Raw genomic sequence first — 13,453 nt, 5'->3', positions numbered from 1 at the left:
CTCTGAAAAGTATGATCATTTTAACATTCATCAAAGTTACCCTGAGGAGTTGCTTTTAAACCCATGCAGCTGTTTCATAAAACCAGACACATTTTAATAGTAGCTTAAAAAGGAATGGAAATTACTCTGGCTGGTCTGCAAACCACTGCATGTGCACGTGCAGGCTTGCTGCCTGAATAGCGTGTTTAACAGAGGCAGTGGTGGAGGGTGATATATGATGTGACATTAAACGGAGCTGGAAAGTCCAAAAAGTATTACTGCTGGGACTGAGACAGTTGCACTCTCGAGCCATGTGGGGTAGGAACTGCTAAGTGTAAGCATGGCTTCCAACCTTCACTTAAAAGTTAACATAAGAATATACCAATATAATAGCCTGGCTGGACTTTCCTAAATGTTGTGGTATTTTTTTTTAAACCAAAGTTGCCTCAGAATGAAAGCTGCCTTTGTGACAACAAAAAAGCTTTATTTGATCTCCTCCCCCCTCCCCCTGCAATTTTTTTATTTGTTTTAATTACTTTTCTAGAAAAAAATAAAGTGTGGAGCAGCCTGCCCTTAAAATATCTCCTTGCTGAATTTGCACTGTAAATATTGTACTTGAAAGCAAAAAAAAGAGGACTCAAGAAGGAAAGAAACTTTCAACTGCCTTACCACAGTGTAACCTGATAACAATGGAGGGAAAAAAAGAAAAGCACTGATGGTGATGTTAGTTTGTTAAACAATGTGTGTCAGATAAGCAATATTTTTGTTTAAAAAATGTTTTTACCTAACTTTACCAACCCTGTTTCTCTACAGTGACGTATGTAATTGGAACTGACAAGCGCACCGGTGGGTTACCACCTGTGTTGAGCTGTGCTTTTGCAACAGGAGGGACAGTCTGTGTCCAAACTAGAACTATTAATCACAAGAGTAGTCTGACAAGGTTGAATAGTCACCAACTGCTTAATACTAAGCTTTGTGCTTAATGCTGGCTGCAGGTCAAGTGAAGTATGTGAAGCACACAGGTCAATTCTGAATCCGTTGGACACCAGCTGCTACTGAAAGGTTGTCTTTCCAAGTGTGAACAAATATTTCAGGGTTTTTTTTCCCTAAACATAATCACCCAATGATAATCACTCCTCCGGAAAACTGATCAACTGACACTGAGATTCAGCTTGATACAAAGGGTGCTCAGGAAGGAAAGCGTAACCGACTCCTTGGAGCATGTTGATAAAGCTTAGAAAAAAATTTCCCCTGTGCATGACAGAAACTAATACCTCTGAAACAGCACTGATGCTGTGGAGTCCATAAACACAGTTTCCTCTGATTCTAGGGGAGAGCAAAAATTTGGTTTTAAGGATTTTTTTTTTTTTTTTTTTAACTTGTGGATTAAATTCTTCCAAAGTGCTTTCCACACCTGATATCCACACCAAACTTCACTGGCTCCTTGTCACCTTCACTTGCGATATCACACTTGGACAAAGAACAGCCTCTTTTAACGTAATTCCCGCTGTAACAGTCTCAGTTACAGTGTTCTATCTCCAATAAAATTCAGGAATGTATTTTGCTCATTAAAACTCCCAAACTTCTAAATGCCTTTTTTTTTTTTTCCCATTTTCTGATGCCAGTAGAACGAATAAGGGCAGTTAATGGAAGACATCACAGTCTGTAATTAAGCTAGAAGGAGCTGCTTAAATTATTTGAGAAAATAACTTTTGTGCATGCTCACCTAGGTGGCAATTTCATCTAAAACCTGAACCTGTGACTCTAGGATTGTGAATTATTTTCATCTAAATACTGACCTCACTTAGCTTAAACTTTTAAGGAATTATTTTTTGGAAGGTGCAGCCATATTGTACAGGCTTTGCAATTCCTCTTAATCTGTTAACAAGCAAGGGAGCCTGACATTCATAGACTTGCTACATGTCTGCATCTTGAAAGATGCTCTCCTATTTCATGTACTGTCAGGATAAATGCTAGACCATTAATAATGTGATTAGACCAGTGTATTTTCATAGACGTATTTCAAAGCTTTGTTGTACAAATAAGTATCACTGGAAATACACTTTACTCTGATTTTGCTTGTGCAATGACCATACTTTGAAACAAGAGATTGTTCCCAAACCCCAAATCTGTACTGCGAGGGTAATGGAGAATTAGGTGAAATGCATGTTGCACCAAGAGCAAACGGGCCAGCTCCCACTCACCGACCCAGCGCAGGATCCTGACAATGACCTGAAGCTGCAATCCCCAAAGAAAATAGTCCCAAGATTCCCTCTGTCTTAAATGTTTTTCTTCTCTGACTTCAGATACACACCTTTACCTCAAAGCCCAGTGAAGGATACCCCTGTAACTGCCTCTGCTTTCATGGCTATGGAGACCATGAGCCTGCTGAGCTGTGTGCTTGAGAAAGGGCAAGTACCAAACATCCATTCTGCCTTTTTCAACCAGAACAAAAATTGTATTTAAATTCTACTACTAAAAATCCATTTCCCAGGGAGCTCCATGGCACCTGGGCAGCTTCTGTATGATCTATGGCAGGAAGGCAGAAAGCAAATGCAATGGCTTTGGTTATACTGGAAGATAAGCATAGCATAGAAGGTTAGAGCTTCTGTGTTTCCCAGTGACTTTTTTCCTTGCTCTTGAAAAGACAATTCAGATTCCAAATATACATAACAATTTGACCCACTGGTTTATGGAGAAACAGTGGCCTAGGATTTAACCTCTGGAAAACGAAAGTTAAAAATTCAGGGATTTCTGTGACCAGAGCAATCATATCTGCATTGTTCAAAAGTTCATGTTTGCAACTTTCCATAGAGGTACTTTAAGCTCATTCCAAAATGAAGGTAATTTGCAAAGAACAGCTTAGAAGACCATTTTTCTGCTATATTTTTAGACAGAGGACTTGAGAGAGACTGGTGGTAGTTTTTACACGGACGGCTCTTCAGCAAAGTAGTTGAACCTGATGGTGGTGTCAATACAGAGCAAACAGTGAGGGCATACAGAGATAAATTTGCTTGCTTGACCAAATGGTCAATTCTAATTGATGCAAAGCTACAAAAGACTGAAAAGATGGATTTGACTGAGGTATGTTTGCAAACACATGTCCTCCCCTCTTGGAAACAGTCCTGAGATACTTATAAATCAGCAAATAGGGAGCTGGCAGCATTGCCAGTCACACGAAGGGGATGAAATACTTGCTGAGGCTTCAAATGGATAAATGCGACTTCTCATTTCAATTCATAACTGTTCTCTGCAATTTCACATTAGAGGCTAGGCTGTTTACCAAAATAAAAAAATACCTGTAATGCTAACTGGGCCAAATCAAGATAAAGGCAAAACTTTGCAGTCTGTACAACTCAGGGTCCTTTCACTTAAATTCACACACTGCATGTTCTCCTCCTCTCTTTTTTCCCCACTTACTGTACCACTTATCTAACAATTAAGATTTTTAAGAACGCAACCCTAAAAACTTATTTACACAAAACTCCTCTCAGTACCACTGGAAACACTAATATCTATACATTTTGTTAAAATTAGTAGAGAAAAATAGCTAACCTATTATTTTTTATGTACCCCTGTTAAGTTTGGCTTTTAAAACAAATTACCATTTCTAAACATGTAAATACCTCAGCTAAAAAAAGTTCTGGGAATCAGTAATCCACTATCAACTTTATTTTTAGCTTTGCCGGACTTTGAGTTTCATGTCATTTGGGGAAAAAACCAGAAGCTTCTCCCCTCCCATATACTCAGCGTTACACCATACAATTTATAGCAACTCCAGATGGAAAAGACTTACCCTCATTTGTTTGCTGGCATGAAGATAAATATAGTCATTTCCGGAGAATTAAAAACAACTATTCCTCTAAAGCACTTTACTTTTCTATTCAAATTTATTTTCCCATACTTATCCGAAAGTAGCAACAGCTTCTTTTTAAAGAAGAAGGATTAAAATACTTAGTTTGAACACTTTCAAAATACCACGCAGAATACTGGAAAATTTTACTCAGCAACAAAGGAAAGACACACAAAGACATAACACAATAAAGAAAGTGCAGAAATTATGTTATCTGATAAATTTTTATAAAGTAAACCCGGTATTTTTAGGCGCAATTCTAGACACAGGCTTCACTAATCTGACTTCATATGCAGTTTTCCTTCTATTGGCACTGGAAGAAGACAGCCTTTGCTAGTATTTTTTTCATTGACAGTAAGTATGACCCTGTCCATCCTGTCTCATGGATAGATCTAACAAGCTGAAATGGTCCCACTGGACATACTGGGGAAATTTATGCAAAGAAGAATTTCATAAATTAACTCTTGCAGAACTTTACATGAGAAATTAGCATATGAAAGACCTCATCTGTTTATACGTTGTAAAACGAGGGGCTCTTCGATGCTCATGCCAGCCATTCTTCCTGGTTCTGGAATTCTATCTGAAAATGAAACACATACATAAATATTTTCACACACCTGTAAATCCAAAGGTATAAGTGTTATTTTCTACTATTATCAACTTTGACACAGAATATCATCATAGGAAACGGGCAATTTTACAAATATATTTTCCCAGGCAACTGTATAAGATAAGAGCTTTTTGCGTTACTAAAGATTCAACTCAGCTATAGTGAATGAACTAACAGAAACACCATGTTCCACATGTTTTATCAGGATTCCCGGTCTGCATACCAGTTTACTGGAATATTCATTCAACTAAATAAGATAATTTCTAATGTGAAAAGCAAGTTACATGTTAAAATAAAATATGAGACTTGGAGGGTTAAGTTTATGAATGGACTTGATTACCTTAATACACAGCCTAATTAAAATAGCTAGATAACTAGTATTGTAAACCCAGTGCCTTTAAGTCTCCACTAACATATTCCACAAACACATGCAGAAAGTAATTTCAGACTATAGTTATCTAAAGGTTAAAAGCCTTAAAACTGTTATATTTTTGTTTAGTTCAAAAAGCAATGTGCTATCATGTCTTATGATTAATCCTGAGTTTTGTAACTAACTCTAAACAATTAAATCCCCATGTGAAACTATATTGCAGTCAACAGGGGAAGGTGACCCTGCACAGAGTCAATTTCAGAACTGAAGTACAAATAATTCTTGTATACACTGAATTTGTTCTTAAAAATGGAGAAATTTCTGATAGGAATAATTATTTTCTAACAAAGAGATCATGTATAGCAGTTTTGGTATTGCAATTTTATTTCTTCAGCCCCCTCTTCTGGCAAAAGGGGAACAACATCGTCTCAACGAATTAACTGTTAAAAGTGTTTAGTACCTCTCTCACACTTTTTCGATGTTACTAATATCTCAGGCCTCATATTTTTCAAATTTTTGGATACAAAAGAAATAGGTAATAGTACTAAATTCTCACAATAGAAAGTGAAGTAATATGCCAAGCAGACTCTTTGAAGGAAAAAACTGGACCAATGATCATTGTGTTAGTTACATTGAATTGTAACCAGTCAAATAGCAGACCAGAAAGGGAAACTAAGATTTAGCAGTGTTCTACTATAGAGCAATGAACTTGGAGCTTAAGCTTCTGCAGTCAATGGGATGTGAATTATACCCTCAGAAAAGGTTTATGCCCATATACAAAATTTCAAATTATACAGCTAAAGAGTTAAGGACTTCCTATAGAAATTAGGTAAGTTAGACCAGATGAGAAACAAAGAGAAAGGCTCACTATTTAACATACTTTACTGAGAATGTAGGTTAAATTCCTCTATTAAGTTGCCAATGTAATAAGACTATCTCTAGCTGACCCGTTCCAGATTTGTAATAGTGTAAGGGAGTATGATTTGGCCAGTTTAACTTTTAGGAAAATGGTAAACCAATCTGGTGGATGACTTCTCTGATACTGAGAATTGGGATACTAGTATTTTCTGGCCTTTACCAGTAACTGCAGACCAGCAAAACTAATTAGAATAGCACAGCTGTCCAATTTAAATCAGTTTTCAGTTTTTAACAGTCTAAAAGCCTTAAGAGAAAAAAAACTAAACAATTAGGCTTTTTCCCCTTCCCTCTAAAAACTACCAAGTAGCTACAGCTACCACAAGGTAACAGGAGCTTCACAGTACCTTGCACTGTTGAGAAATTATATAAATTTGGCTGTCTGCAATTTTAAAAAATGTCTGCTTTATAAATAAAATACATTCCCATATAAGAGAAAAAGTTCTACTGCTGACACATTTGAAGGCCAGTCAAGCACTTCCGAGAACAATCAGATTTGTATGCTGCCCCATTAGCATACTGGCAGAGAGAAGCAGGCCTAAGGGTTGGTATAAGTTGGTCACATATTTAAACAAAGGCACATATACAGATTGTTTTAGAAATCACGGGGGTGTCTTTCTTCAGTTGGATATAGTAGGTCCTTTCTTGAATACATGAGCAAAAGGTATGGTCAGGTCACACAGATTAATGGTATTTTTGAGGTATAAACACTGTTCCGCTGAAGAATTTTTCTTACAAAAGAGGTGTCAGCTCAAAGCATGCCTTGCGCAGAGAAGGAGGTACACTGTGTCCATCTGCATGTTTATGCTATTATAAGCATACGTATCATATAGAAAATCTAGTCACAGATAAAACTTCTGCAAAAATGACCCCATAGCCACACCCACCTTTTTGATTCCTCTCAGTAGGTGGTTTGCCAAGGTTCTGCTTTGGATAATTCAGCAAAGACACTTTTGGAAGGGTATTCTGGGTACTTTCTTCTTTACCACCATGTAAGAAATGAGAGATAATTCCATACAAGAGAGGTCTGCTTAGGAGAGAAATGACAAAACCAGTCTATGAAGTCTATGAAATACTGAGCATTAAAAACCCACCCTTTCCTCAGAACTTCTGAGACCTTAACGTTTACTTCTAGAATATGTGCAGATGTCTTTAATTATTTAAAACACATTATGCTAAGTGTTATTATATAAATAAGCACAGACCTAAGCCCACCTTGAATACTAACACTCTCCTAAAGAACTCGCACTAAGAGACACTCTCAACTAAGCTCCAGATCCCCTGTACGTAAAGAACCAGCACATGCTTAGCACAGGAACACAGACCCACAGTCTCACTCGTGCAGTACGAAGGATCAGACTTCGGCTGGGCTATAGCCCAGTCCACTACTGCACAACCCAAACTTGATTCTTCCTTAGCACCTGACAGATTCTGACAGCACAAGCTACAGAGAACACCAAACGTGTTTAAACCTGCTTCAGTATCCTAGCTCATTAATACAGTCATACAGGAGCATTGTGAATTTGTATCTAATCTCAAAGTACAATAATCTTTTTATTGCTCTACAAAGCAACTCACTGATATGCAAAGAGCATATCTGTTTTCTACTTCTGACTGTAGGGAAGACTGTACTGGTAAGACTTGTGTTTTGGTGTGCAAGTACACTATATGGAGAATGCTATAGAGTTGGCAGAATAAAATGTTAGTTTTAAGTATGTTTGAAAATGGCCCCATGTTTGCCATTGTGAGTTTTAATCCAGCATGTCAAAGCAGCCCCGTGATCTAGTCATATTTCAACTGGTAAGAACATTTATATGTGATTTACAGTAACACTAAAGAGAAAAATATATGCAGAACAGAATACACTGTGGATTCCCAAATCACTCCTTACACTGATCTTCCATTTGCGTCTTCGACTATGTTCAGTTCTTTGGCAAGAAACTGTCTATCCAAGGGCACTTCAGGCTGGCCAGATTCTGGAAAAGAGATTTCCCCCAAATTCTTAAGACTGTTAAGAAAAACATCACCAATTAACTCTTAAAGACTGTTCAGGAGACTTCAAAAGAGAATGAGAGCACACACCTCCCTTTTAGACTATTAATATCTAACAGTATACTGTAATTCCAGGGAACTCACTTAAACACTAATGCTCCATACTCATATAATTTACAATAGCATATTACAATTTTTATCTTCACTCTAAAGGAATCTAATAAAAATATTAAAGAAGTCTTACAATATAAAGATAAATTAATCAGGCAAACAACTCTTTCTCTAAAGTACTGTTATCAAACAGATTCCATATGTTAACTACTATACGGACTGTCTCCATTCCCTCTTCTTGAGATGAACCTTTCCACCTGTAATTTTAATAGAGTGAAAAATTATTAAATAGAAAATGTAATTACTGTATCTAAGCACAACTACAGAACTTCACATTTCAAATACAAATTAGCAACAGCTGCAAAAATAAGTGCTGTACCGTATAAATTATGGCTACCACTTAGATGTTAGTCTAAACAGCTCTCAAATATTAGTATTTTAGCACAGCCAGTAACAGTAATACTTAACTACAGTTGTTAAAAAATATGGAACTTCTTCATATTCTTTTTTGTTATTTAAGCTGAGGACATCTAACTGCATTTCTGATACAGTCTAGATGCACAAATTTCCAGAATTGCTGTAATTCAGACTATCAACTGCTTTATGTACATATTACTTTAGTTTAAATTATTCCTCAAAGAAATTTTATTCATTTGTAGGATTTCTATTTTTCTATTTTACCCAAATGCCAATGAGAAAAAAAAAAGGATATATGCTTTAAAAATATTGTTAGCCATTTTCCAAAACAAAAGCAGATATTTCAAGAAAGGTATTTTGATTTTGCAGGCTGCTAGCAAGTTTTCTTGCTCTTGCATCAACTGCTCTGTCAAAGCATTTACCTCAAGGATAAGAAGCAAAGGGTAAGTTTTCTTGATTTGGCTTAATGCTGCAAGTAAAGCTGTGGAGAGAGCGTTAGTATCTTATTTATTTCCAAGGGAAGACAAGATTGTGCAGCTTGGTCCCACTTATTAATTTCATAGTATCAGCGGAATTACTCAACCAAACAGTAAATGTCTATTAATAGTGATGACAACAGGAATTCAGTCCCAATACCTGCAGTTAAAACAGATGCTGCGTATTTATATTTGTTATATTCCAGGTATTCACGAATTAGTTCGTTAATTAAGAGATTTTCATGAGACAGTGGTGGCCGTGGTTCACTTTGGTCATCCAGTGCATTAAAAACTTCAGCTCTGATCCTTGCTTTTATTTGCCCAAGAGCACCTCTTTTTTCCAGTGTGTCCTTTAAAACTATTACCATAAAAAGATCTGTTAATATAAAGCCAAACATACTCAAGCAGCATTTATCATCGACAATATAATTTCGGCATATTCACTGTGAAACGAAGATAAGATATCTGCACCCGTGCGTATGCCAGTAGGTGACAACAGCAGGAACGTTACAGATATAACTGTGACTCCTTCGAAGGCTGAGTTTTTAATTTTTTTTTAGTAGGAAACATACGTTCTAGCAAGTTCTCCCATCTAGGCGTGGGATGTTACTGCACCAAGATGCATTTAACGAGGGAACACCAGACCAAGGTAAGTAACAAGGGCAGCCCGCCTGTGTGGTGGAGGCTTAGGACCCTTTCTCCTGCGGCTCCCCTACGGGCGGTGTGGGAGCCGGCGGCCCCCATTAGCGCCCGCCGGTACTACGAGACCCAACCGGCCGCCGGCGGTCTGAGGAAAGGCCGGCTGCCCGCCCTTTCGGTGGTCCGAGGTGCCGCCCCCGGAGCTCCCCGCCCCCGCCGGCACGCCTCGGCCCCCCGCCACCTGCTTTGAGCTCCGCTACCGTCGCCATCGCCCAACCGCCGCGCCAAGGACCCGGATGCGACGGCCCGGCGGCGGCAGGCGGCCACGGCGCAGGCGCAGTACTGGCAGGCCGGAGCCGGCGCCTGCCGGCCCCGCCTCTCGGCGCGCGCCAGCCAATCGGACGGCGCCGGCGGGCGGTGCGGGCGGTTCGAACGCGGGAGGGCGCGCTCCCCGCGGCTCGCGGGCGGGGCCGCGGGCTCCCTGAGGCGGGGCCGGAGGGCCTCGCCTGAGGGGACGGGCGGGCGGGCGGGCGGGCAGCCGGGGTCCCCCCCGCGCAGGGAACGACTCCCCAGCCCGGGGGCGATCCCCTGTGCTGCCAGGATGTCCGCTGGCAAGGTCAAGCCGGGATGAAATAATTAGTAGTGCCTGCGTGGCTCACATGGAGTTACCGTTCGGGATCCTGCCTGTGCCTGCCCGTGGTTCAGTCCTGTCATCTGTGGAGGGGGGGAACGGACGGCGCTCCAGGGTTGCTGTGCTTTCTCTCCTCTCTAATTTCAAAGGTTATCAATGTGCTTTATTGGGGGGGAGAAAGGAAAAAAGGGAAATATGGAAAATGAGTGAGAGTTTCTCCCTGATGTGTAGCAGAGGAGTTTTGTACTGAGAACCTGAAAGATGAACTTTTAATTAAAAGGACTCGCCAAAGATGAGCTTTTAATTAAAAGGACTTGCCAAAATGTAACTGTATACTGGGTGTTTTGCAAGTCTGTGAGGATCCCTGGTGTGTTTGCAGGCATGCGAGCGTGCTTCATGTTGCTGGGATGAGTCGACAGTGTTTATTTTGTGAATGTATTAAGTATTTCCCAAAGGAAGTTCAGCCAAGGTGGATTTGTCATGGTCCAGATGGAGCAACCTGCTTGGGCCTGAAGGAAAATGTGAGTCGTCTTAAGCAGTAAACCACTTATGGCCCTGAAGTGTGGGGTGGGGTTTTTTTGCTGGGATTTTTTTGTTTGGGTTTTTTACATTTCCTCTTAAAGCAAACATTTATACTATGTGCTTCCAAAGAATCTCTGGCAGGAGGCAATAAATAAAACTCAGGAAAAAGAAATCTTTAGAAGTAATGGTGAAGTTAATCTGCTCCTTTTACGTAGCAGTAACTTTCAGTGAGTCAGCAGCAGTAAGTGCCTGTTTATCCCAAGTCTGCTACCCAGATCCCTACTGCAACTCTGGTGATGAATGACCGCTTACTTTTAACACGCATGGTGTTCTCACAGTCAAAACATTTTTGTCTGCATCCTTCCAGATTTCTCCATGCTGTTGTGGGTCACTGTTCTATTACACCTAATTTCCAGTTGGTAAGTTGCTGCTGTTTTCCACCCTGTATTTCCTAACCAGCTTTAATTTGTATCTTACAAACCCAAGTTCAGAATCCAAAAGAGATTATTTTTTCCTGATTGCAAGGAAATGCCTTTTTATATAAGATTGCACTTCCTATTTTATGTATTAATTTGCCTTTGAAAAGATGCTGTTATAATGACGGTTTGTGAAATCCACATTCAGTGACTTTCTGGTACCGTGAGATGCGGTTTTGTATCTCTTTGCAGGTTTGAGCTTATGTGAGTTCTGGTTTTTCTCCTCCACAACAAATATTTTATGTCTGTTACATTTTGCTTCTGAACTCTTCTGCTTCCCCTCCCATTAATTACTTACTCTGCATTTTGACTGCACTTTGGTTTACATCTTTGTTGTTGTTGCTGTTGCTTAGAGCTTCTAAGGGAAGGAGATGGAATAATTTGAAGGGAACTAATTTGAGGTACAGATCCAAGTATCTTTATTGGATGAGAAACACCATTATCTTGGTTTGTGACCATTGGTACAGGGACAGTTTGAGGCTGAAAAAAATTATTGTATTGAAGCAATTGGAAAGTTTGAATCCTGAAAGTGTTACTTAAGTTTTGTTAGTCTTTTAGCATACAATAGTATCTGGAGAAAAACATGTGTGGGTAAAACTGTATTGACCCTCCTCACTTCATGTTTATTTACTGGCTTCTTGTTTAGAATAATCCCTGCATATGATCTCTACATCCTAAATAATTTTCTGCTGTGTCATTTCAATTGTAAGTTTATATTCTATTATTGCACACAGAATATGTGTAAAAGTATAAGCTGTTAGAGGTTGTATTATCTATTTGGCATTTTTTTCTGGTTTACTATTTTATTAACAGCACTATTAATAAAGAAAAGCTCTTCCAACTTAACTGTGGGATAGCTTGTATTAATTGTCAGAGCTATTATTGTTTATATGTGCTGCAGAGCAGCCAGGAGAAAAAACGTATTCCTTACAGCTGAGGGGCAGTAGGACAACAGATGTTGGAAACTGTGATGTAACCTTTTCAACAGGAGTCGTAGTGAGACATCAAAAAACAGCCCACCAAGATATTGAATATGATTTTAAGTTGAATGTAGAAAGTGCACAAAACAGGACAGAAATATTCTTAAGAGAAATAAGGGGAATCAGACTTCCAACATTTAGTTGTTCTCCTGCAATATTATAAAGATTTTAACATGGTATGAACTAAGGTATGGGTGGGTTAAACTGACAGAAACTTGTATAGCTTCCAACACCCCATTTCTTTGGTTTAATCCTTCTGTGATGATTCTGCTAGGTTCATCAAGGCATAGGTGACCTCGGTATGGCCTGAACTCTGCTTTTGCTGCTCCTTGACCTGAGACCCTGGGAGTGAGACAGCCAGGGGGGGACAGACCAGAAATGCTGCAGTCGGATGGACAGTCTGGCCATAGCCAGCCACCAGCACAGCTCTGAAACTGCAGCAAAGGCATGCAGGTGCGTAAAGAAGCAGTCTGTGATACGTTTTTTGTATGCGTGATGCTTGCTTTTTAGTTATATATTAGACAAATGAGACCTGTCTCTCTTCTAACAGAGAATTTGTCTGTTACCATAATTGCTCTGGATGCAAAAGAATATTTTAAATGGAGGTTCTTTATGTAACTCCTGTGATTAAAGCTTTCAGATGTTACTGTAGGGTAGTATGTAACCACCCTGCTCTTTCCTGCAGCGTGTGATGCCATTTCTACATATGTGCCACCTGTACTCCAGCTGGTCTATTCTAGTACCTTAGATAGTCAGCTGAGCTGTCTGTGGGTTTAACCTATGCATTTTAAATAGGATGCGAAGAGTGCACTGTGAGGCTCAACCAAATGCAACCACAGGGGCAGTGCAGTTATTTCAACTAGTACATATTTTGGTTGTGGATGAAGTTGGTTTGGTTCAGTTCATGCTAGTCAACTTGAACCAGTTCAAGGCTTTGAAACCAGTTTAACTCGTTCGCGTTGAAAAGTGAAGTATCTGAAGGTGAGCCCAGGCTTTCCCTACGGCCTTCCTCGAGGACGGGGCCTTGGCTCTGTCCCGCGGGGCCCGGGTGCCGGCAGGGCACTGCGGTGCCTCTCCACCCGGGCTGCGTGGGGTCCCCGTGCCCAGGGGCCGGAGTAGTGTCACGGGCACGGGGATGCCGTGATGTCCGCTGGTGGCTCCGGTCGAGGCCGGCGGGTAGGCGTGGTCCGTGGGAGGTGCGGGACTCGGAAGGCTGCTGGGGGCAGCCGACCCGGGCAGGGAGGCGAGGCGGAGGTGCGCGGGGGGGGGGCAATGCTTCCGCCCCCGTTACGCCGCGGGGGACTTCGGTGTTGAGCAAACGCACGCGTTGGGCTCTGGCCGAGCTCGCAGCCTCCTGGGCCCGTCCCCCGCCCCCCACCGGGGCGCGGCTCGCCGCCTGTGCGGAGGCGACGGGCGCCCCGCGGGACACCGCCGCCGCCCAGGCGGGCCGGGCCGGGCCGCGCCACGCCACGCCACGCCGCC

At 40.9% G+C, this 13,453-nt stretch overlaps 2 protein-coding genes across 6 annotated transcripts in view; one reads left to right on the top strand and one right to left on the bottom strand.

Moving 5' to 3' along the window:
* Positions 1-3,401: 3,401 nt before the first annotated feature.
* Positions 3,402-9,686, bottom strand: CEP20 (centrosomal protein 20). 5 transcript variants are annotated; one of them, XM_075059001.1, is made up of 5 exons: positions 9,604-9,686; positions 8,884-9,081; positions 7,619-7,703; positions 6,615-6,757; positions 3,412-4,412 (listed from the first exon to the last, which is right to left on the bottom strand). In XM_075059001.1, the coding sequence occupies exons 1-5, from the start codon at positions 9,629-9,631 to the stop codon at positions 4,336-4,338; spliced, it is 531 nt and encodes a 176-aa protein (XP_074915102.1). In that variant the 5' UTR covers positions 9,632-9,686; the 3' UTR covers positions 3,412-4,335. The 5 variants fall into 5 exon arrangements, with proteins under 5 accessions (XP_074915100.1, XP_074915102.1, XP_074915101.1 ...); XM_075059002.1 differs by having other exon boundaries at positions 3,430-4,412; positions 6,615-6,754; XM_075058999.1 differs by lacking the exon at positions 9,604-9,686 and having other exon boundaries at positions 3,402-4,412; positions 8,884-9,563.
* A 696-nt stretch (positions 9,687-10,382) lies between these two features.
* The window catches only part of LOC142045450 (multidrug resistance-associated protein 1), a 65,190-nt gene continuing 62,119 nt past the window's right edge, over positions 10,383-13,453 (top strand). Inside the window, exons 1-3 of the mRNA XM_075058980.1 lie at positions 10,383-10,514; positions 10,883-10,934; positions 12,246-12,424. Coding sequence (XP_074915081.1) covers positions 12,419-12,424 — 6 coding nt within the window. The 5' untranslated portion in view covers positions 10,383-10,514; positions 10,883-10,934; positions 12,246-12,418. The remainder of the gene's footprint in view (positions 10,515-10,882; positions 10,935-12,245; positions 12,425-13,453) is intronic.

Source organism: Buteo buteo, chromosome 27 (genome assembly GCF_964188355.1).
Source record: "Buteo buteo chromosome 27, bButBut1.hap1.1, whole genome shotgun sequence".
NCBI classification, from domain to species: Eukaryota; Metazoa; Chordata; class Aves; order Accipitriformes; family Accipitridae; genus Buteo; species Buteo buteo.
The sequence above is the reverse complement of the archived record's forward strand: the minus strand, read 5'-3'. Positions and strand labels throughout refer to the sequence as shown.